Below are 23,831 nucleotides of genomic sequence, written 5' to 3' on the forward strand. Positions count from 1 at the left end.
GGAGGTGGTGGGGCAGGAAGCACCGTGCAGCACAGCTGCTGGCAGCCAACAGCCCAGGCGCACAGGACAGCCCACCCTTGTTTCAAGGACTCTTCAGACTTCACATTTCAGTTTCACTGGGAAATGAAAAGCTCTCTCAAGGCACAGGATGGGCTCAGGGCCACATCATTCACTGCTGCAGCCAGGCCCTGGCACGCTCTTAAGCCCGGGATCACTCATTTTTTCCCCACAGCTCTAAAAGCAATTTCATCCCCTTGCCATTGGCAAGCCTGCCATGTAACTGCAACAGCAGACAAACTCGTTCAGCCTCTAGGGAGGCAAACGTCTGCAAGGAGGCAAGCCTGCTCTCCTAAAACTCCCAGTGCTTGGCTGAAGGGAACACGGCATGCCACTGGTGTGGTTTGCAGCAGAAGCCTGCGTTTCCTCTCATCCTGCTGCAGACAGCTCTCCCTTCAGCTCTTTTCCACTTAGGACATGCCACAGAGTCCCATCGAGCACAGATATTAAAGCTCCACTCCTGCTCCCACTCTGGCAGTGCACAACAGGAAGGTTAACAAGGACATAAGGAGGGCTTTGGCTTCACATGAACGCCCCATTACCTCTGCATCAGCCTTGATTTGTGCAATGCCAGAGACTCCACTCAGCTCTGCACAAGATAAAAACAGTATTGATTTCATCTCTGGGCTGTAAGCCAAAGCTGCAGTGCTAATAGGCAGGGGAAGAAGCAGAGCAGTGAAGATGCTGTGACAACACCAGCTGTTACCCTGCACGCTTCAGGTGGATCCGTAATGCTCCCAGAAGAGCCAGGGTGCTAAGAGCACCAGTAACATCCAACCACAGACATTTACAGCCAGCTGGTAAACACGAAGCAACCACCTGAAGGGTGCAACTGAAGGGTATCAAACTTTATTATAGATCTCTTTAAAACAGGCTGGAAGGAACAAAAATGTCATTGCAATGCAGTGACTTAGTCATCATTTCAAATGCGGACACTGATCAAACCCCAACTCTCCCAAGTTATTTATAATATATCCCACCCTTCCCCAAAACTGCTCCAATCAAATGATCACATTTCAGACAACCCCAAGAGTCTTAACATGAGCTGCTTCTAAACACCAAGACGTACATGTTTTCTGGCAAATTAGATGCAGTATTTTTTTTGGAGGGGGAGTGGGAAGAGGGAAGAGGTTTAGTTCATCAATCTCTGAAAAGGAGGAAGGAAAAAACAAAATCAGGACAATCGCTTCTTTAAGGTTGCCTTTTTACAGCAGGTACAGATTCTGCAGATTTCCCCCCCAAAGCAAGTCTGAAACCCTCTTGTTCAGCTTGGCAATACGAAGAGAGATTCCGGTGGCTAAGGAGAACCAGCCAGACGAGATCAGTCTGAGCAAACTGATTTCGAGGCTTTGTTGTCATTTCCCTTTGGGGCCAGTTTCGAGGGGTTTTCCAATATCCTTCCCACGCAGTTTAAGGCCTGCAGTAAAACAGAGGAGACAACCATCAGCTGTTGTGCACTCGATCATTCACAGCTTTAAAATCTTTGCTACAAAGGAAGAGAGTGTCCAGAAAAGAAGGCAAGGAAATCAAATTCATATTTCAGCTCATAGGAGCGTGAGAAGTTACCAGAAAGGCTCCGGTTTGCTCATGTATTGACTGTGTTTCTAAAAAATGGTATCTGAACAGGAGCAGCAGAGCAACATCAACACTACAGGATGCAAGATACTCTCCTGAGTTAACATGAGACCTTCAAGCACCACAGCATATCATGAATTTTTAGAGGGGCCATATGCCATGTGTGGTATGTCCCAGGGGCTCATATCTGCACATAATATTGGAGAGCAAAGGGGAATAAGAGCTTTGCATTGTTTCAGTCAGCAGATACAAGCTTTTTATCAGCACACAGCTTAATGACACCACAGCCTCAATAACCTCCAGTCAGGAGCAGGTGCTAACACGGAAGTATGAATAATCTAAAAGCACTGCTTACACACTGGAAGCACTGTTTGTGAAGCCTACTTTCTCAACTTACCAATGGCTCTTTCAATCTTGCCCATAACCTGGTTATTGGGGATTGCTCTTCCTGATTCGTAGTCAGCAATGACTTGTGGTTTTTCATTGATTTTCTAAAAAGAGATTAAATGCCTCAAACATTGGCTCCATACAAAGTAAACACTCAGAACCAAACTCCCAATACTCACACAGATAAGTAACAGCCTCTAATTGTGCCAGAGGATAATTAGATTAGGATCAGAGGACACAGCACCTACTTCTAGGCTTGCAGTGCGGTCAGTCTATCACCTCCCTCCACAAACTGGGTGTCACAGTGACAGTGACACATCCTGGACAGACTTCTCTGAGCATCTCAGGAGCAAAACCACCAAGTACTAAAGCTCATTAGTAAAGCAGTGAGCTTCTGAACACGGTATCAGGCACAGAGAGTAGACAAAAAACTCACTGGTGCTCAGCCCATGGGAGGAGGAGCAGGGAGAAACCTCCAGCTCATCGGCAGTGACACTGCCTGGGCTCTAAGCAGATGTTCAAAGGCTGCAGGAATGATCCCCTAAGTCTACAAAACTAATTCTCCTGGAGATTAGACATCAGACATGTTATGTTCACCAAACTTCATAGCACCCATGTGGAAACAGGGTCTAACTTCAGCTGCCTCGAGGTGACTGTATTCATCTCCAGACTGTGAGAGCAGAGGCCAGAGCGTGCTGGGCAATACTTACTGTGGCCAAGTCCTTCTGTGTCATGCCCTTGCTCTGCCGACCCTGCTGGATTACTTTGCCCACCTCTAGGGGAACTCTGTCATGGTGCAGCTCTTCTGTCTCTCGGTCGAGCTTGGCTGTGTTCTTTGTGATGAAGTGTTGTTTGTTTTGGCCTGCTGCCCCTATCATTCAAAGCAAGAACAAAAAAACACAAGAACAAACAAAACAAGGCTCAGAGCTGCACCAAGAGGAATCAAAACACTCAGCTGCCCAGGGAGCTTTCAAGGATTCATGCCAACATCAGCAGTGACCTCAACAGTATCCTGCCTGCCGAAGGTCAGGGAATGTTATCTCACTCCTGTTAAACGCTGACATCTAAACACAGTCATTCCAAGCCCTCCCTTTTCTTTACTGCAACATCTGAACTTCATTCCATATATGCAAATTTTTGCTACTACTTGGGGATTTTATGTTCTGGTTTCATTCCATGCATGCACGTTTTTGCTACGGCACAGGGGATTTAATATTTGAACTCAGGACTCATTCGCTTACTTACAGGGCCGCTTCCACCCAAGTTTCTGATGCTATTGAGAAGCAAGCAGTAACACTGCGCAGCTTTGCTGGAAGCAGCAGGTTCAGAAGTATGCTGCTTGCCTTGTTACTTAAGCAGAACACCGTGGTCAGTTTGAATCCCTAACGTCAGAGTCTGACGCTCAGCGCCGGGCCGTCCCTGCCGCGTGTGCCTTTACAGCAGCGCGGGGCACAGCTTCACGACTCGCACCAGCCGGGAAACGGGGCATTTTAAAGAGCTGCCCCTCTCTTTAAGGGCGTAAGGCGGCGCAGCCACGGGACTTCTCCAGCGTGCGCGATCAGCAGGAGGCACGGCCGCCGCCCGCCCATCTCGGGGATCCCGGGCCGCGCCGTACTCACACTTCTTGGAGGTCTCCACGTCCTCGCCCCGCCGCTGCGCCGCCAGCACCGCCTGCGGGAGCGAAGGGCCGTGCTCAGCCGTCGCCGCTCGGGAGCCGCCCGCGGGCAGCCGAGGCCCGGCCCCGCCCCGGCCCTTGCATCAGCCGAGCCGCGGCGCCCCCCGGGCCTCGACCGCGCTTCCCTCCGCGCCTCAGCCCCGGCCGGGCCGCCCCGCCGCCGCCCCGCTGACCTGCTTGGACTTGGCCTGGGCCGCGCTGGGGCCTTTCTTGCGCAGCACCGTCACCGTGTCCCAGTCGCTCTCCGCCATGACGCCGCCGCCGCTCGCCCCGCCCCTGCCTCGGTGCCGCGCCCGCCGCTCCGGCAGCGCCGCCCGCTGATTGGGCGCGGGACGGGCCCTGCCGCCCTCCCACCGGCAGCCTCGCTCTTCGATAGGTTTGTGCTCACGCCCGTCAGGGAAGGCGACCTCTCCGGAGCGGGGGGCGGGACTAGGGGCTCCTTGCTGGACTTTGGCAGAACGAGAAATTCCTTGGCAGGTGTGACGCTCTTTCTCTTCATAGGTACGGCGCACTGACAATCAACCTGCCTCCGGCTCTCATTGGCTAGTGTGCGCGGCGTGCTGGAGACGGGCGCACACATCTTTGCGTTCTGATAGGCTACTGTAACTGCCAATAAGTCTACGCCAAGAAGCGATTGGTCTAAACCGCGGAGGATGTCAGGATCGCTGACCAATAGCCGCACCCAGGTGGACGGAACGGTGTTCCGCGTAAGGGTCGCGCATGCGCGAAGCGCTCTGCCAGCGCGTTGAGGCGCTGCAGCTGCTGCCCACTGCCGGCGCCGTTCCGTTCCTCTTTGTCCCGCGACCTCGGTGCGGAAAGCCCGACAGCCGCGGTCCCTTCTGGGCGGCGTCTCACGGCCTTCGTGTAACGCTGTGCCCAGCTGGGGGACACACGTGGCTGTTTGGGCCTCGGCCCTGCAAAGCGGCTCCTGTTGCTCCGGAAGCCTCCGTGCCCGGATCTCCTCCCCGCTCCCGCTGCGGCCCCGCTGATGTCTGTGGGCGGCGGTGGCACCCGGCCCTCCATCAGGTCCGCGGCAGCACCCGCGTCGCCCCGCAGCTCCCAGCTCACACCCGAGGGCCCGGCTCGGGCATCGTCGATCTGCCCCTCCCGGCTGCGGCCCAGCGGGATTCCCCAGCCCTGAGCGAATTCCCCTCGGGGTGAGAACGAGACCCGGTGCCCTGCCCGCACCGCGGGGCAGCGAAGCCCCAGCGCCCCCAGCTCCGGGCCTTCGGGCCGGCCGCGGCTTCCCGCGGGGTGCAGGCGGGGCACCGCCGCGGGGCTGGGCGCTGCGGAGGCGGCTGCTGCGTGAGCTCCGGCAGCGCCGAGTTCCCCTGCAGAAAGCACCTCGGCGTGACCTCACCGCCACGCGGCGGGCGCTCGTGTTTCCCCGTCGCCTCCTGGGACGCGGAAACCCGCTCGGCCTCCGGCTGCCGCCGCGCCGTTTCGGTGCGGGGCCGCGAGCCATGGCGCTGTGCGTGCAGGTAGGGCTGCGCTCGCTGCCGGGACTCGCCTGAGCGGTGCGGAGCCGCGGTGAGGGGGTAGCGGGGTGGGCGCGGGACGGCGGCTGAGCCGGGAAGCTCCTGAGTGCAGCGTAGGGGCTGTGGGGCGGTGCCGGCCGCTGCTGTCCCCAGGGAGCTCGGTCCTGGCGCGGTGCTGCCCGGGCCCAGGGGACAGTGCCGAGAACCTGGGCAGTGGGGTGCAGGTGTGGGTGGGGCCGGGGTTGGGTGACAGCGGGGAGGGGGGGCAGGTGACTGCAGGGGTGACGCGTGGGGGGGCGACTTGGGGTGGGAAAGAGGGGAAGGGGGGCACGGTATCTCCACGGGAGGAGCGGCGGGGTGCGGCCGTACCGGGCGTGGCCGCGCTGCCCCGCCTCCAGCCGCCCGTCGCCACGGGCGCGGCCGTCGCCGGATCCGTTGCCGGGCGGTTGCGCAGTGCGGGGCGGGCCGCGCTCCACGTGTCCGGCGGGCGGGGCCTGCGCGCGTTTCCGGTGCGGAGCGCGGACGGACGGGGCCGGTGAGTACGGCGCCGCCGCCGGGCTGCCCTCGGGGGGCGGGGGCGCGGCGGGGGCTCGGGGCGGGCCGTGGGGCTCCGGCGGGGCGGAGCGGGCCGCGGGAGGCGGGCTCTGCCCCGCTCTGCCCCGTGGGAACGCGCTCCGCCCCCCCGCCCGGCCCGGCCGCCTCGGAGATCGCCGCCGCCCTCGAGCGGCCGGGCCGCGGGGCCGGGTCGGCGCCTTCGGGTCGTTCCCCGGAGCTGCCGGCGGCGCGGGGCTCCGGGTCGCGGCGTTCCCCGCGCGGAGCTGCGGGCGCTGAGCCGGGCCGGCTTCGTCCCGTGCCTCGCGGCGCGGTTTGCCGGTGCTCCGCGATAGCGAGGCGTTGCCGTCCTCCAGGTATAACCAAACAGGGAACGTATTTTTATTTCCAGGCTCTGGGTGTACAGCCGGAATTTTTTGTTCCCATGGCAGCAGCAAATTCGACTCCGCCCGGCTCTCTGGAACTGAACCAGCCCGGGTTTGCGAAGGAGATCCTGGGAACGAAACTGGAGGTGAAGTACCTCTGCTCGGACTGCAGGAACATACTGAGGCGGCCCTTCCAGGCTCAGTGCGGGCATCGCTACTGCTCCTATTGCTTGAAGAAAATTATAAGGTAAATTTGTGCCTTCGGCCTTAAAGTGAAGGCTTAGGAGCGAGTGGAGGAGATGAAGGAGCTGAAGGACCGTCGAGGGAAGGAGCTGTGTGTAACCTCTGAGATTCACCGTCAGGGATGTGTGATGTCCGATGTGCCTTTATTTCTCTGTGGGCTCCCTCCGTTTGCTCCTGGACTGATGGGTGCCTTTTGTGCCCAAACGTGAGGCGCACGGTTCAGAGGATTTGCTTCTCTTCCCTCTCACTGTTGTCTTCGAGTGGAGCTGAGGAGAGCAGTGACTCACGAGGCGAATAAAAAGCCCCTAATAGCAGAAATGGGCGCCCAAACTACAGCTGAGCAGAGGCTCGGCGGATTGTCTAAAGGATAAGGAAATTGCTGTACTAAGTTATTAGAAGCCAATTATACCATAAATTGGGTGTTTGATTATTGTTTTTGTGTCTGCTAGTTCTGGGCCTCAAAAGTGTGCAAGCTGCATTCAAGAAGGAATATATGAAGAAGGAGTTTCTATTTTGGAAACCAGCTCTGTAAGTAAAAGTGGAAAAGAAAAAAATCCCTGTTGTTAATGCTGCTTGTAGCTTTCCTTTAAAACTCAAGACTTTTGGGATCCTTGTGCTCTTTGGAAGCGTTCTGTTGAGCAGTGAGAGTTACAATTAGTGAGGTGAACTCCCCAGCTGGTAAAATCCAGGTCATGGGAATATAGCAATGACCTACTTAAGTACGATAATAAAGATCTGTTTGCCATTAGCACGCCTCTGAGGATGTGGCAACTGACGCGGGGAGGAGTCCTTTCTTTATTTGTTTTACATTTTTGTTAAGAATGGCTAATGAAGAATGGAGAGGCCGGACCGTGTCTGTACCCCTCAGTGATCTCTGTGCTCTTCTACCTTTTCCACTGCAGGCTTTCCCAGACAACGCAGCTCGCCGGGAGGTGGAAAGTCTGCCTGCAGTCTGTATTAACGAGGGCTGCACGTGGAAGGGGACTATTAAGGAATATGAGGTAAATCTCGGAGGAGGGCTTTTGGGATCTGCACACTCTTTCTTTCCTCTGTGTGCCGACAGGAGAGGTCTGGGGGGGTTTGCTTTCTTCTGAAGCTGGCAGTGATGGTGGGAGCTTTCACCTCTGCTTCGCTGTGAGCAAAGCCCTCTGGGAGCTGCAGAGATTTCCTCACGGAGCCGGGTTTGTGCGTCCTGCTGAGGGCATGGGTTGAACTGGAAGAGTTTGCTTATCATCTCAGGCTCTGAATCCTTCACTTCCACAACGAGAACCACTTGTTCTACCTCTAATTGCTTTCTGCGCAAAGAGATGAGGAAACTGTCAAGGAACTGTGCCTTACAGCGAGATTGTTGTTAAGTTTGCTGTGCTGTGTGAACCTGCAGTGTGTTACTGAGCTGTGAGGCAGCCTGGCCATCTGCAGTCCTGTTTCCAGCCAGCTGCAGGGCCGAGTAGCTCCTGCAGAAAGAGGGCAGGAGGTTTGGGTGTCATTTGCTGGCTCAGCACACGCCGCCCCAAATAGTTCCGTGCCACCAGGATGTTTTCTGCTCATCTTTAGAAAGGTTTTCATCTGCCCTTCCTGCTCCAGGCCTTTGGACTTTAGCATGCATACGGCTACTATTGTTCATGCAAAGTGTTCTGGGGACTGCAGTGAGCCACTTGCTTCCCTGTGCCTTCCTACAGGTCAGCTCTGCTGTGCAGAAAGCATCGTTAAACTCTGTTGGCAGTTGGGAGCCATGTTTGCCCACCTGTGAAGTTGTGCTGCACCTGAAGGATCGTGTTGTCATCCATAATGGAATGGATGAACCGTTACGCAAAGGCCCCAAATAAAAGTAATAAACCTTCTTTCCCCCAGCACTGTCCCTAGATAGAGGCTGTTGCCTGGTTGTTCACCAGGCTGAGATGCGTATCAGGAAGGAGTTTCAGCTGTGGATTCCCTTGGCAATGCCACTGCAGGATGGCATGAAGAGGCAGCGTGGCTGTGGGTTGCTCTGAGCTCCTGCCCACAGCTGTGCTGCTGCTGTGCTTCCCTGCCCTCCTGCCTGGAGCTTCCAGCTTCTTTGCACTGGCACATTCTGAAAGATAAGTGGGTATAGGATGCTAAAAGCTTCTCCTGCTTCAAACCTCTTCTTAGATCTCTAAGTAGCACGTGGGGTGGATGCATGTGCCTGGACAAATCTGAAGTTAAAAGCTTGATGCCAATACAGCACAGATCGCCGAGGAGCCTCACTGCAGGGTGCAGTGTTTTGCTGAGATTCGTGACCCAAGCTGTTGTGCTGGTGTGTGTGCAGGTCTTGTCCTGTGCTGTGGTTGTGCTGGTGACCTGCTCCGTATGGCACACAGGTCTCGTGCCTGCTGCAGTGTTCTGAATGCCAATTGCAGTGAGCAAGCTTATCTCCATCAGCCTGAACCAAATGAGGTTTGTCAGCAGCTTACCATGCTCATGTCAGGGTGCTGTTGCTGAGGACTCTTTTGAACTCTTTCTCCTGGATTAAAGAAGTGCTGATAAATGGCTCCTGCAGGGCTCGGCACAAGTTGTCATGTGCCAAAGATCCACTCAGTGTGTCTGAGAAGCCTCTCGGGGCAGCAGGCTGCCCAGCAATGGATCTCCCTTCCCTTGGGTGCGTGCTGTGGCGCTTTGGGTTCTTGTGCACGGCTTCCAGAGCTCCTGGAGTGATGAGGTGCTGGGAGGCAATGCGTGGGGCTGAGGGCCCACGTGAGGGAAGGAGAGGCGGGCTGAGTGTTAAGCCAGTGCTCTGTGCGTGTGTTTGGCTGTCAGCAGTGCCCCTCGGGCTCATAGCTCAGTGTGATGGTGGTGGCACAGCTCAGCTCTGCAGTTTGCCCTCTGCTGTTGCGCTGCAGGCAGCAGTGTGTGCCGGCGTGCGTAACGTCCTGCGGCAGCAGTGCTCCTGTGATGGAAAGTCCCTTGCTGTGCTATTTCCGACAGGACATGGAAAGTCCCTCCAAGCTAATTCATTGTTTGTTCATTTAAGACTTGTGCAGTGTTGATACTGAGAGGCTGATTTGGCTGCTCTCCACTTACAAATCAAGAGATACCGTCACTTCTGGTTTGCTAAAGTTATCAGGGCACGAGCGAGAAAAAAATGTCCTGCAGCTGCACAGCTCTACAAAAAAACAAGGACAAAGTTAAGCTCAGTTTTGCTTTCTGTTCAAGCCCCTGATCACATCTCACAGGGACATGCAGAACCGAAAGAGTGAAATCTGCTCAGACATGACTTGCAGTTCTGCTTGAAGTTGTGCAAAGCGTACAGAATGTGTAAGCACTCAGAACACGCCTGGGTTATAAACGCATTTTTCTGACTGTTGGATGCGGTTGTAAATATTTAGCGGCGTTCAGCTGAAGTGTTTTGTGGTGGGGCTGGCGGGGGTTTTCCTTTTAATCTGCACCCCCTTTTCAGATCTAGGTTTCCTGATAATCGGTCTGAATGTGCGTACAGGAAGGCGAGCTGTGGGCAGGGGCCTTTAGGTGCAGGCGGAAAATCTGAGCAGGGGCAGAGAAACTAAAACAATCCCCTGAGAGCAAAAGAAAAGACTAAGAAAGCATGTCCTGTGGTGTCCAGGAACTTGGGGGAGCAATGCAAATATGGGCTGGGTCTGCCCAACAAGTTCTGAAGGGGAGCTCTGTTTTAAGCTTAATCGCGATGGCAGGATTTAAGCTGATTTGCTTCAGCCGTGCTGATAACCTGTCCTAATCCAAGTCAGAGAGGGCACTTTGGTTCTGCGTGATCCTTCTGCCCTGGGCTCTGCAGCAGCGTGGGAGGTGGTGAGGCATCTCCACTGCCCTCTGTGTAGAAAGAGCTGCTCCTCTCCAGGATGTGGTTGGGACTCTGAGCAGTGCTTCACTACCAGGTGGCATCAGCTGTGTCCCTGAGAGTGCCCTGGTAGCTCTTGGTGGTGGCTTTCAGCCTCACGCTGTGGTTTGGAGCAGAGCTGCTGGTCTTGGAAATACTCACCTGGTTCCTAATGGCTCTGAAATGTGCTGTTAGATATTTTATAGCAGCACCGCCAGCATAGATGCAGCTTTCTTAGAGCTGTGGCAAGAGCACTTGATGACTCTGTACCAGAGCAACCAGAGTTCCTTATAGAATCAGAGATTGGAAGATTTTGGCTCCAGGTTGCAACATGGGGTTCAGTGTTGTTTGCAGGTGGCTGATGAGGATCCGACTGCTTCTTCCCAGGAGGACTCATGTGCTGCAGTACCCCATGGCAGCACGTAGGGGTGTCCAGAAGGGCCTCCTGTTGCAGCAGAAGGGACGAGATGTGCCTTTGCTCGCAGGAGCTGAAGCCCACAAACAGTGTCTGCCTGTGGGGAGCAGCAGTGGCTGGCAGCTCCATCCAGGCTGTGTGGTGGGAGGTGAGCATGGGGAGCACCAGGCACATGGGAGGGGCTGGAAAGCCCCGCCAGCCACCATGTGCTCACAGCACACTGCTGGGAGCTGCTGAGCCTCATTGCGGTGGCCCACCTTGTTCGAGGCTTAGCTCGAGCCTTTGAAGACCAAGAGCTGCACCTGGCTGACTTGAAGCTGGGAGGGAGTGATGCGTCCCATTAACGCCTGTGTGAAAACCCTTGGAAGCCTCTATGCACGGCTGTTGGTGTTTTGGGGCAGCACTTCACTGCCAGCTAAGAATTCCTTGGATTCCAGAGATCAGGCGACTGCCAGAGCCCCAATCACACACACCCTTCTTTAAAAGATAAAGAGATTCTGTCAGCTCTTTGCACAAAGCAAAGCGAGAGGGCTTGAGATCAAGCCGCTCACCACTGGTTTGCCTTTTCCATTTTGTGAAATCTGCCCTTCTCCACATGCCTGTGCAGTTCTTGGCCTCGTGCTGCAGCCACCCTTTTGCTGGGCACAGCCTCAGCTGAGGGCACAGCGCAGCCTGCCCTGCCCTGCCTCTGCATCCATCGCCTTTGCTGCGTGCTTGGTGTCACTGAGGTTTCAGCCAGGTGCTCATTTTGGTGCAGGAGATCCAGCTGTGTGCTGCTGGAGCGATGGTGTGCGACCTGTTGGCGTGGCTGGGCTGTGCTGGGTGAGGAGATGTTGTCTTAGGCAGCAGCAGCACATAAACAGGTGGCTCTGAAAGTAATGCCTCCTCTGTGTTTCCATGGAAGCTGCAACAAAGACAGTGAGCACAGTAAAGCTGTTTGGTGGATCGAATTCTCAGCTACGAAATGCTGTTTTCCAGCAATCTATTCACTACATCAGCTCTCTGCATTTTTGTCAGTGATGAACAAACCCACACCAGCAGAGGTGACCACTGCTGCTGTCACCACTGCTGAAATGCACCACCACCCCTCGCTGTGCTCACATCCCCTCTTTGGTCTCCATCAATGTTCACAAGCATCAATGAATGGCACTCACTGGCATTTTTGCTGCACGGAGGAATTCAGTTCCACATGTTTGCTCCATACACACTCCCACGTCATGCACCATTCTGTCACACAGCAACAACACAACAGGATGTTGATGGGAAGGTTTGGCCTCTGCTGCCATCCCACCAATGTCTGTTTCTGGTGTTGTGAGCCAACACCATAAAACAGAAGGCAGTACTTTCAGAGCAGCCCCTGCAAAGTGCATAATATAGGTAATGTGAGTAACAAAGCGTTTTAATTTTTAATATATTTGTCATTAAAACATAAAAAAGAGAGCAACAAAGCCATGCCGTGGGCTGGATGCGCCCTGTCAGAGGAGGGGAGAGCTCTGCAGAGCAGCGGAGCCCTGAGGGCTGCTTGGGGTGTTGGGTGGTGTGCATGGAACAGGGCAGGCTTTCCTGCTGCTGGCGCCTGGCAGGGTTTGGCTGTCAGGATCACACAGCAGTGGTGAGTTCAGGTGTGTGCTATGAAACGTGCAGTGCCGGGCAGGACAGCGTGATAGGGCTGTGTGCCCAGTGGCAGCTTGTTCTGAGGCCCTGACCTTGGCTGATGCTGGCAGCACCTCTTGGGGCTTTGCCAAGTGGCTGCTTGGTAACTGGGAGCAGGCTGTGTTGTTATCTCTGTTTGCAGTTCCTTTGAACCTCCTTCTTATCGAGCAGCAGTTTACCACGACTCATTAGAGCCCGCTATGGTAACGCTGAATCTCCTTGGCAGGCAGGTTTGGTTGTCTGTGCGGATGGAGCAGCTCCCACCCAGCAGGAGCTCGGGCTGCTCCAACTGAGAGCTGAGTCCTCCTGGCAAAACCCATCCTCTGGGCTGGTGGGGATTGCGAAAGAAGAAACTGGGGAAAGCATCCTTGGATGCCCCACGGCGTTGTGTTACTCAAGCAGTAGGAAAGGCAGAGTCCATCCCAGGAAATGGTAGACGTGCTGCTGCTGCTTTCAGTGTTTCTGTGGTGCTGGCCCTGCCCAGACCCCACTGCTGCCCCTTGAGCTGCTTCGTTGTCAGAAACACCGCCTCGAATTCTTTCTACCTCTGGATACCAAATCAAACACCTGTCTCATCAGTCCTAAAAGCTGATTAATAAAACCATAGAAGCAGAAGTTCTGCAGCAGAGGTCCTCATTTTGCAAGCAGAATTTGGGGGAGGCCCTGTGGAAGCCATAACATCACCTCTGCCAACTTTGGTGCTGCAATCCAGCAAGCACCGTGTGGGCAGCCATGGTTTCCATGCCCTGGGTGCACCTGGCCACAGCTCTGAGCTGTGAGTGGTGGCTGATCTGCACACCAGCTGTAGGTTCAGCAGTTTTTGAGGCTGAATTAGTTCTGCTGCGCTGTCTGGGCTGGCAGTGCCGCAGCTCTGGCCATCTTCTGTATGCCAGTCCCCTTCCAGCTGTTTCTCCTCTGCTTTCCTACAAGTTTTCCTTCCTCTCAGCTGCTCCCTCCTTGCTGCCTTTGGCTTTGTGCACATCTTGCTGTTTCCATGCTCGGAGCACTTTCCCGGAGCAGCCTGCACAATCCTGGGATGCTGTGTGGAGCACTGCAGGGTGCAGCCCGGCCTATGCTGTGTGCAGATAACCAGGGGCTCGCAGCAAAGTGCTGCTGGCTGTTCTCAGCTGCCTGCCTCGTGCCCAGCATTGTGTCGTGCTGATGGATTTCCCAATACAACTGAGAAACCTTCTTGGAATAGAGGTGCATTTGTGCCATGTTTGGAGCAGGGCAGCTGGGGGCAAGGACGCATCCTATTCCACCACCACGACGTGGGGTTGGTGACTTTCAGCAGTAGTTCAAGTCGAGTTCAGCAGAGCTTTTGATACCTGGAGCAGCAGTCGGCTTAAACTGCAGTTTTCCTTTTTGTCTCATTTACGCAGGCCCAGCAAAGCAGCTCCTCCTGGCATTCCTTAGCAGACGATCATTCCGGCTCTGGGGTCAGCTGCTGTTGCTAAGCCCAGCTTCTCTGCCCTGTGTGTGTCTGCTTTTCTGTCCGGCTGTACTGAACTGTGCTGCTCTCCCTGTCACAGAGCTGCCATGAGGGGAACTGCCCGTTCCTGCTGATTGAGTGCCAGGCATGCAGGGCTGTGATCCCTCTGAATGAGAAGGAGCGCCACTCTGAGCGGGAGTGCCCCGAGAGAACCCTCAACTGCAAATACTGCAAATCACTTTTCTACTTCCCAGATATTAAGGTACGAGAGCCATATCCTGCGCATCCTGCGGGACTGGAGGTGAGGGGAGGAGTGCTGTGCTGCAGTGGTTGTCCGTGAGCGTGGGGCTGTCCTGGCCCTGGGAGGCTGCTGGAGGCCGCGTTCCCAGCCGCTCAGCTCCTGCAGAATTGCCCGTCCTTGCAGGGTGCAGCCGATGTGCTTTGTTTTTAGGGAGGGAGGTCGATCTGTGAGATCAGCCGAGGGCTTTGGTGCTGTTGAGCAGGAAGGAGGACGTGTTGGTGTGGAGGCTGAGTTCTGCCCACGTTTGTTTTTCTCCTGCTGCAAGCAGCTGAGCCACTGCAGTTGGTGCTGAGGTAGCAGAGGACGGTCTGACTTGGGCTGTGCTCTTCCAGCTCGGCTCTAATTCCTTTATTGCTGTCTCCTCCCTCCTCCCCCATCTAACTCTGAACTAGTTCACAGCAGGAGTGACTCTCTCTTACCTGGCACAGTGGCATCAGTGGTTTTCCAGTGCTGCTTGCAGCTGGTGCAGGGCATCAGAGCTGCCTGTGTGCAGCTGTGGGTTTGGGAGAGCTGTGGCAGGGGGATTGCCTCATCCCTGGGTGCTGCAGCTCAGGCTCATGTGCCTCCCCCAGCTGCTGGGCAGGGTGAGTTTCGGCAGACGGCATTCCTGCGTGATGCAGCACCCACACAGAGTGGGCAGGGGCAGAAGTAGGGGTTCTGGAGGAGCCCTGCACTGTTGATACTCAAATGTCCTATGAAGCAGGAGGTTTGGGTCTGTGCCGGTCGGAGCTCACGTTGCTGAGCGGCACTTTGGAGCCGTGCAGAGCTGTTTGCAGCACTTTGGCTGTGAGCTCAGCAAACCATCGCAGGGCTGCGTGTTGTGGGGAGCTGCCAGCACAGAGAGGAGCGCTGCCAGGTGGGAGGCTGCAAACGACCGGGCGGTGATTTCACACATCACTGTTGGTGCAGAAGTGCAAAATGCCCTCTTTCAAGTGGCTGTATCTGCAGTGGCTCCTGCTTCAGCCAGAGTGCAGCATCTGTTGCTGTGCCAGCACTCTGCGGGTCGTGAAGAAGTTGTTGTCTGATGCTGTAGAACCAGAGAGCAGGAGCAGCTGGGGGAAAGGGCTCAGCCCCTCTGCAGGCTGCCTCTGCCTTCCTCTGCCCACCAAGGGAACCAGGGGGTGACTGTTCAGGGACAGCACTGTGAGCCTTTGGCTCTGCCTGCTCATCTCAAGTATGAAAAGGAGAGAGTTCCCAGCATGCCAAGCCTGAGCCATTGTGGGTTTCACTTTCCAGTTTGTGATGTGGTAAGAGAACAGCTTGCACGTGTCCCCCCTCCTGGAGGCGGTGACTTGTTTTAATACAGGTAAACGTGAGCAGGTTTTCAAGGCATCTGGTTTCAGACAGCTGCTTTGTAAATACGTCATCATTTTTTTCTGTTACTGCCAGAAGGGTGTTGTTAAACACGCTGCTCTTCTAGCCTCAGTTCCGATCTGCCCGTTAGTGGAATTTGCATTGGTGGAAGCTCACGTAAGCTCGGACAGAAAAGCGAGAGGTGATTTCTGGATCCCTCATTACAGAAGCCAAATATGGGTTGTTGCAGTGGGCTGTGCACAAGGAGATGGGTTGGAGCTGTGTGGAAGCGGCACGGGGCACAGCGGTGCTCCAGCAGTGCCCATGGAGCAGTGTGTGCTGTGGGCAGAGCGTGGCGCTGCTGTGATCCTTGTCATGACATGGGATACATGGGGTGCTTTAAAATGATTTCCCTTTCTGGCTGAAAAATGCATTTCTGTTGAGCTGATCCCAAAAACTTACAGCTGTGACCTTGCTGAGATGCTGCCCCAGTGCGCCTTTCTGTGCAGAGCCATGCATGGAGCTTCCTCTTGGTTATTGATCAAAGCTGTTATCTCTTTTTTTTTCCTTTAAAATGTTATAGCAGCTCTTTAAATGGAGGCTGAGGCTCGCTCAGCTGCGTATGCACCCTAAGCGCTGGCAGCCTGGAGATCACAGAGCTGAGCCAGCACAGAGAGTTCTGAGCACACCAAAGCCTCCTGTCTGTTCTTTTACAGGCTCACGATGAGGTCTGCCCAAAATTTCCACTGACTTGTGATGGCTGCGGGAAGAAGAAGATCCCCAGAGAGAAGGTATGCGGCTGCCGGGGGGCAGCAGAGCTGGGGGGAGCTGAGACCATCCATGAGCAGAGTGGGGGAGCAGGGAGGTGGCAGCCCGCTGTGCACGTGTGGCTTTTCCATGAGGCTGAGCACAGTGGTGGGAAATCAGAGACAAGGATGTTTTCTCGTCAAAAGGATGGGGAAACATCCAGCATAAGGAGGGACTTTGTGCTGTGAGCTCTGGGCCTGCTGGAGCCCAGCAATGGGCTCATAGCTCACACTGCTGGGATTCCGGTGGCTGCTCCGTCCATCGGCTGCTGCTCGGATCTCTCCCCTGCAGTGTGGGACTGAGCAACCTGGGGCTGCGCCTGGAAGCTTTTCAGAAAGTGGTTTAAAAACTGTTTTGACATCTGTTGCAGCAGATGTGGGTGTTCAGTGGGCTGCTCACAACAGACCACAGATAGCTGACAGTGGGAGACATGGCAGAAACAAGATAGCAGCGTGCCAGTGCTGCTTGGCACCGGTCACACACTGCCTGGGAATCCAGACGAGCCATCTCAGAGTGGTGGGTTATTGGCACTGCTTGCAGAGCTCCAGCCTTGGCCTCCGTGCTTCAGGGCAGCTGCCAGCTGTGAGCAGGCTGAGGTGCAGCGCGGCTGCCAGCGATCAGCATTGGTTTGAGGCTGTTCTTCCATTTGTCTTTGGGTTCCCAGACCTGCAGTGAGCTGGAGAGGGAGTGACCTGTGTGACATAAGACCTGTTTAACGTTATCTTCGTTCTCTTCTAGTTTCAGGACCACGTGAAGAATTGTGGCAAATGTAAAGTGCCTTGCAGATTCGAGGTTGTCGGCTGTGCTGAGATGGTAAGGGTGCTCTTGTCTGTCTTGTGTTCAGTTCCAGTGTTAGCTATGAGCTGCAGACGGCTCAGCCCGACCTGTTGCAGGTGCTGGTGCTCAGCTATTACTGCAGAGTGGTGTTTTAGACCCTTTGTAAATGCCACTTCACATTATCTACTGCTCAGATTTGGGGTACCAGAGAATGAGCAATGCAGAAGGACATTTTGAGACCTGCACCAAATGCTTTGAGGCTCCAAGTGGTTACAGTGCTGGCAGCATGGACCTGGGCATCCCACAGCTTGTTCCACTGCTGGAGCTTGGGCAGGGCAGTATTTGTATGTGATGTGGTTTTCTTGGCTCCTACTGGTGATGTCAGCGTAAATCCCTTCTCAGGAGGATTATGTGAGGCTTTGTCCTTTGGTGCTGTTAAGTCAGTCTGACAGAGCCCTTCTGCAAAGGGCTGGAGGAGGGCAGGATAGGACAGTTTGTGCAGCTGAGGGAACATTAAGCATCCGTTACTGCTTATGATCACAGCTTTTCTGTAATAAAACAAAAATACCAACAAAATCCACGTTTTTTAAACCATTTTTCTTTGATTTTTTTTTCCTTTTATAATTTGAAGCTAACATTGTGGCCTCGAGAAGAGGACATTTTTCTGTGGATGGTGACAGCTTGAGCTTGCTGAACGGGATATATTTCTCTTCATGTAGGTGGAAAATGAAAAGCTACCAGAACACGAAAGCAAGTGTCTGGCAGAGCATCTGTACATGCTGCTGAGTTTTGTGCTCAGCCTCAAGAGTGGATCCGCAGGCCTGAAGCACCTTCCTGCCCTTCCCTCATCGCAGAGCGGCTCCCCGCTGCTGGCAGCAAACTCCCTGTGCCCAGAGTCGGAGCTCTTCAAGTCCCTGGAGCTCTTGGGAAGGTGCGACGCCCTGGAGAAGAAAACAGTGACCTTTGAGAACATTGTCTGCGTGCTCAATAGAGAGGTGGAAAGGGTGTCTCTGACAGCAGAGGCGTACAGCCGGCAGCACCGACTGGACCAGGAGCAGATCGAGACGCTGAGTAACAAGGTGTGCAGTGCCTGGGCTCCCTGCGCTGAGCAGAGCCTTCTGCCAGCTCCCTTCCGTGTTGTTAGCAGAGCTCCACCTGCATCCCGTCTCTCCCTAAATCTGAAGATAGCGCTAAGATACCATGTGTGACTGTGCCCAGCCTGGAGAGCTTCCCGGAAAAGATGGGAATTGAATTGACCCGAAGCAAATGCTGTAGGGTCTCTTAGTAATTAAGTGAGGTGAAGTCCTCCAGCTGGACAGGGAGGAGCTGGCGTTGCACTCAATCTCTTTGCATTCCCAGCCACTCGTGGCAGAAGTGTGATGGCGGGGGCTCAGCCTGAGAGCAGGAGCTCTCCCAGCTCTGTGCTCCAGCACGGTGCCCTTACACTGGGGCCCTGGGAATTGTGGGCTTGTCGTTTCTGTGCTCTCTCAGTGTAGGATCTGCCAATGCAGACGTAACCCTGCTGCCTCACAGTGACAAACTTGGTTGGCTGTGTACAGGTCCTCCTGTTTCTCAATCTGCTTTTGTCGCAAAGGTGACTTTCGTTGTTTTCCCCCAGCCTCACCCCTTGTTCTGCAACACCACAAAGTGCTCACGGGGGGAGGTTTTCCATTCTCAGCAGGCGGGTTTCGGCTCAGACACTGAGTTGTGTTTGTGTTCTCCAGAACGAGGGGGTTCCAGAGGAGGTGGTGGTGGATTGCCTCACACTCCTGCCCTTTTAGCCCTGGCCCTTTGCTCGCTGCGCTGTGTCTGACCAGGCTGCGCCGTCTGTCGCACTGAGCAGGTCCGGCAGCTGGAAAGGAGCATTGGGCTGAAAGACCTGGCCATGGCTGAGATGGAGGAAAAGATCCGCAACATGGAGGCTTCCACCTACGACGGCGTTTTCATCTGGAAGATAACAGAGTTTGCCAGGAAGCGCCAGGAGGCGATCACAGGCCGCTCTCCTGCCATCTTCTCTCCAGGTTACTGCCCCAAAATAGAAAAAGCCTTTTTGTGCCTCATCTGGCTGTGGGGTTTGTACTGGTGGCCTTGGCGTGTGGAATGCGTGGCCGCCCTGCTGCGCTTCTGGTCTTCTCTCTTTCCCAGGGAAATCTGAGCCATCTTCCGGTTTGTTTTGTGTTCATAAGGAGGATTGGGCTGAGTGGAAGTGCTCTGCTGGAGGAGGTGCTTCCTGCATCGCAGAGGGCGTTTTAATTTCTCAGTGGAAGATGCAGCTGTCTTGGCTTGGGAATTGCTCTTCACGGCACTTTTTGAAACTGGCCAGAGCTGCGTGTGAGCCGGGGGCACAGATGCTGCACTGCTTCCTGGTGTAATGAAAAACCAGATCGTTGCTGGGCCAGGAAATAAAAGCAGTGGCACTTTTAAAACTACTGTTAACTGTCTCCTGGGAGAAGGCTGTCTGGAGTCCTTTTGGTAATGAAAACCTGAAAGCAAAAAGGATTCCCCCTTCTTGAAGAGAGCTAAACTGCCACTGAAACTGTGCATGCAATTAGCATTTCCTTCAAAAAGTCAGTGACAGCTGTGGAAAACCCCTGGTCTCTGTCCTATTCTAGAAAGGCGACACTTCCTTCCTTCTCAGAGCAACTAAATCGGGTTCAGATCTGTTTGGCTCAGAGATCAGACCGTAACCCCTGTGCCCCATTTCCTGCCCAGCACTCAGGAGTTTATTGACCTCAGCAGCTCCTCAGGCTGCAGTTTTGGGTTAGAGCCCAGAGCGAGGTGGCGGCTCCTGGGCCCTGCTGCTCCCTTGCCATAAAGGAGCTCCACTGCAGTGCCCTCACTGGGGGACCCAGCTTGTGTCTGAAGCCAAGACCAAGTCAGCTCCTGGAGGGGCACGAGCAGGCAGCTGCAGGGAAGGGAAGATTGCCTCTGCCTGGCACAGCGGGATGTCTGTGCAAGGGGCAGGGCTGTCTTTTCCTTTTGCAAGAGTAGGGTTGCACACCTTTCTTCCTGCAGTAGTTGATTGTGCTGCTTAGATGAGAAGTTTCCATTCCACGTGCTGAGGAACTGGGCTGAGAAGCAAATGCTGTTTGGTTTAGAAAAAAGTCGTTAGGAGGTGGTTTTCCCTCTTGCAAAGCAAAATGGGCAGATGGGTGTTGTTCAGATTGGGAAGGAGACAGCTGGGAGCAGAGAGGGCTAGGCTGGGAAAGGAAAATGAGTACAATTGTTGGGTTTGTATTAAAATGCAGGAGCAGAGAGCAGATAAAATCCATTGTAGAGCAAATAGAAGGAAGTTACCGCCCCGTGGCTTTGTCAGGAGGCGGCCGCTGGGCTGCTCTGCTGGGGCCGTGTGGGGCTGCACCCCTCCCTGCAGCCCTGGGGAATGAGGGGCGTTCAGTGTTGCTGTCCCTCCTCCCCCTCTGCCCTGTAAAACCGCAGCCTGGATTCTTCTGGAGTCCCACCTGTAGGGTCTTTGGAGGATGCTTGGTGCCGGGCTTCGCACTTTCTGACGCACGCTGTGTTTGTTTGCAGCTTTCTACACAAGCAAGTATGGCTACAAGATGTGTCTGCGCGTTTACCTGAATGGGGACGGCACCGGGCGTGGGACCCACCTGTCCCTGTTCTTCGTGGTGATGAAAGGACCCAACGACGCGCTGCTGCGCTGGCCCTTCAACCAGAAGGTGGGTTTGGGTCGGAGCCCCTGCATGGCCTGCGGCCACAGCTGCTGTGGGGCTGAAAGCATCCCATCACGTGGGCAGGAATTGGGGAACAGCGAGGGCTGCGGGACGGCGTGCTGGAGAGAGCAGAGCTGCCACGGGGCCGACCCGCCTCTGTGCTGTGCTGCCTGCAGTTGGTGCTTGCACAGCATCACCTGTTCAGATTGCAGCTTCTGGGCTTTGCGAAACGCCTCAGGCTGAGCGTTCTGCCCCTGTTCTTGGTGGGATGGGAGCCTTCTGGGACCTACGCAGATAGCCGTGTGGGAGGCAGGAGCTCCGTGCCTGCTGTAGGATTGCTCAGTCTGTGGCTGTTCTGCCACCCAGGGGTTTCCAGTGACTGGGCTGACGTTCTGTGCTGCCCTGGCTGTTGGTGTCTCTCTGATCTGTGGATGTGCAGTGTTACATTTCTGTGTGTGTGTTTCGCAGCCAAGTGACTGAGCCGCCAAGATGGGCTCCTCTGTCCTTTTCCTTCAGCTGCTCTCGTGTGTTCTCACACCTCCCACAGGTGACCCTGATGCTCTTGGATCAGAACAACCGGGAGCACATCATCGATGCGTTCCGACCCGACGTGACCTCCTCCTCCTTCCAGCGCCCGGTCACAGAGATGAACATTGCCAGCGGCTGCCCGCTGTTCTGCCCCGTCTCCGTGATGGAAGCCAAGAACTCCTACGTCCGCGATGATGCCATCTTCATTAAAGCCATCGTTGACCTCTCAGGCCTTTAACCCTCTCAGCACGGAGCGGGGAATGCAGAGCCAGCCCTGGGCACTGCCCTGCAGGCAGGTCTCAGAGCAAGGAGGGGCGGAAGCATGGACCTGGCCCTTCCCCAAAAGGGACCTTCTTACTGCTGAATGGAAACAAGGTGTCTGAGGGGGGCCCTCTTCCCTGGCATCAGAGAGACCTTTCTGGAGAAGACGGGTGGACGCTGGCAGGCTGTGTGGTGCAGGGATTCCTGCAGGGACTCGGTTGTCTGAACCACCGTGCTCCAGTTTCCCAGGGGCAGTGAGCACAGCTCACCCAGCTGCTTCAGCGCGTGGCCTCAGAGCTCTGGAGAGAGGCAGGGCTTTGGCCCCAGCACTGCGGGCAGCTGTGTGTCCTGGGAGCAGGGCTGTCCTGAGGAGCACCGCTGGGCCACACGCTGCCTCACAGCTGGGAGGCTGCTGTGCTCAGCTGTTGGCGGGGCTGCGCTGCGTGCTGCAGGACTGCTGCCTCTACTGTCTGCAGAGAGGAGGCACAGGGGAGCCCTGCGTCCCTGACTGTGTTTTGGTCAGGTGTGCTCAGGGCAGGTTGGGCTGGCAGTGCTGGCTGCCTGGGACACACAGGACCACAGCAGGGCTGTCTGTGGTGGAAGATGGAAATGCCTGTCCCCTGAAACCTGGGCTCATGTGCTGTAGGGGAGCTGCGTAGCCAGAGCAGCGGACTCTGGCAGTGGTGGGAGAGCAGGGGCAGTGCTGGCAGCAAGCCTGAGGTGTGCACCCTCATGCTCCTGTGCTTTAACCCTGGTCGTGGGATGGCTGCAGCACTGCGGGCACCCCAACATGCCCAGCCCCATGCTCTTCGGCATCACCTGGTCGTCACTCCCTCCCCAGGCCCAGCCCTCATCCTCCTGGAGAGCCTTTGGTACCGGGGCTGGAGTGGGCCCTGAGGGAAGCTTGCTGTCGCCCTTGCTGTTTCTGGATTGCTTGCACTGCGCCCTTCTGGGCAAGTGCCCTGCACCTGTACCCCAGAGAAGGTCTCTGTTTCGTGGAGAAGAGCCTGCTGTCACATCCCTCCATCACGGCCCGTGTGTCCCTCTGGAGTTGTTCTGTGGTGGCCACGTGTAACACCAGACTGGCCGCTGGCCGTGCTGGCCCCCCTCAGCTTTCTTCCTTTTCTCCTCGCGCTTTTCCTCCCCCTTCTCACTGCCCCAGGAGCTGTGGGACTGGTGAGGTGGGAGAGCTGAGCCCTTATCCCTGCCTAGGTCCTCTCCAGCCCCGGCACTGCTCCTTTGCCCTGGAGGACAGGCAGAGAGGCGGCTGCCGCCGCTTGGAGAGCAGTGACCCCCCCTCACCCTCCCGGTGCTCGGGCTGCGATTGCTGCCTCTGTGAGGGGAGTGCATCTCCCTCGGTTCGGGGCAGCGGTCGCTGCCACCAGCCCTGAGAGTGCTGTGCTGCTGTGCTCTCCGTGGAGGAGGCCCTGGGTTCCGCAGCCCCCCTGCCTGGAACAGAGAGAGAGCAGCTGGGATTTGGAAGTGAAAAATGACCCCAGGCTGCTCTGCAGCTCTGCAGGCATGTATTAAAGCCCAGCAAGGGGCCGGGGCTGTGCCCGCAGCATCCCTTCTCCTTTGGAGCAGCGCTGGGTACTGCGTGGGCCCTGTGCCCAGTTCCTCGCTGCAGTCCTGCTTTGTGCAAAGGCAAAGGCTGCAGCTCGCTTGGGGGCCGTGTGTTTTTTCCAGGCTGGGCAGTGCAGGGGGTGGCTGTGGAGTGGGACTGGGATGCTCCTTGCTCTTTGCACCCTGCCTGCAGCCTTGCCGCTCTGCGCAGACCCTCTCTCTCCCCGCCTGTCTCCAGGCTCTGCCGGGCCCAGCAGAACCACTTCACCTCAGTGCCTTAGGAGGGGACGTAGCCTGGCAAAGGCCGTGCTCTGCAGACCATTCTGTGGAAATAGTTGCCAAGGAGCCAACATCTGTCCTGAGTCAGCTCTGCTAGTTTAGATTGGGAATGGTGTAGTGGGGGGGATGAGTGGGAATTACACGTATTGCAGCGCAGCGACGTGGTGCGCTGAGCACCCTTTGCCAGGGGGCTGCAGTCTGGCTCTGTGGTGCTGGCACTGCTCAGCTGGGTGTCAGGGAGGCTGTCGGGAGCTGTGGGTGGCAGCGGGGCGATGGGGAGGATGCGGCACGGCAGCCCAGTGCTGTTCCCTGCTGCTGCTTCCCTGCGCCGCGGCGGCGGAGCGCTGGTGCTGACATGGCTGCCTGCTCCTTTCCCTTTTAGCATCTCCTGTGGTTGAGGGTCAATGCAGCATGCGTTCCTTGCAGCTGCACACTGCAGGCTGGGGGTGAGGGGCTGCCCTGGATGCAGCGCTGAACCGCGCTGTAAGATGGACGTTTGGCACAAAGCACAGCTGGAGTGTTGATTCTTTTTTTTCCTTTGTTTCTTGTTTTCCCCCTATTTGACCACAGCTGTGAGGGGACACCCGCCTCAGCCTGTCACTGTGAAGTAGTTTTTCCTCGAGGATGGTGTGTGGTGAAAACCTCCAATAAAAGCAGTGTGAGGAGCTGCAGTGCTGTGTAACTCGTGGGAGGCTCCATCCCTGCGTG

The 23,831-nt window shown here is 55.8% G+C and overlaps 2 protein-coding genes across 4 annotated transcripts; one reads left to right on the plus strand and one right to left on the minus strand.

The window, feature by feature from the left end:
* Positions 1-884: 884 nt before the first annotated feature.
* EDF1 (endothelial differentiation related factor 1) lies at positions 885-4,004 on the minus strand. Its single transcript, XM_052681349.1, has 5 exons — positions 3,868-4,004; positions 3,639-3,690; positions 2,730-2,890; positions 2,030-2,123; positions 885-1,474 (listed from the first exon to the last, which is right to left on the minus strand). The coding sequence occupies exons 1-5, from the start codon at positions 3,943-3,945 to the stop codon at positions 1,413-1,415; spliced, it is 447 nt and encodes a 148-aa protein (XP_052537309.1). The 5' UTR covers positions 3,946-4,004; the 3' UTR covers positions 885-1,412.
* A 1,046-nt stretch (positions 4,005-5,050) lies between these two features.
* On the plus strand, positions 5,051-23,794 carry TRAF2 (TNF receptor associated factor 2). Of its 3 annotated transcripts, none has more exons than XM_052681313.1 (11): positions 5,051-5,175; positions 6,116-6,336; positions 6,782-6,860; positions 7,235-7,333; positions 13,741-13,902; positions 15,951-16,025; positions 16,780-16,854; positions 17,538-17,897; positions 18,662-18,839; positions 20,350-20,498; positions 21,040-23,794. In XM_052681313.1, the coding sequence occupies exons 1-11, from the start codon at positions 5,158-5,160 to the stop codon at positions 21,256-21,258; spliced, it is 1,635 nt and encodes a 544-aa protein (XP_052537273.1). In that variant the 5' UTR covers positions 5,051-5,157; the 3' UTR covers positions 21,259-23,794. The 3 variants fall into 3 exon arrangements, with proteins under 3 accessions (XP_052537273.1, XP_052537275.1, XP_052537274.1); XM_052681314.1 differs by lacking the exon at positions 5,051-5,175 and adding an exon at positions 5,689-5,707; XM_052681315.1 differs by lacking the exon at positions 13,741-13,902 and having other exon boundaries at positions 5,053-5,175.
* Positions 23,795-23,831: the final 37 nt, after the last annotated feature.

Source organism: Tympanuchus pallidicinctus, unplaced genomic scaffold (assembly GCF_026119805.1).
Source record: "Tympanuchus pallidicinctus isolate F22 unplaced genomic scaffold, pur_lepc_1.0 scaffold19, whole genome shotgun sequence".
Taxonomy (NCBI): Eukaryota; Metazoa; Chordata; class Aves; order Galliformes; family Phasianidae; genus Tympanuchus; species Tympanuchus pallidicinctus.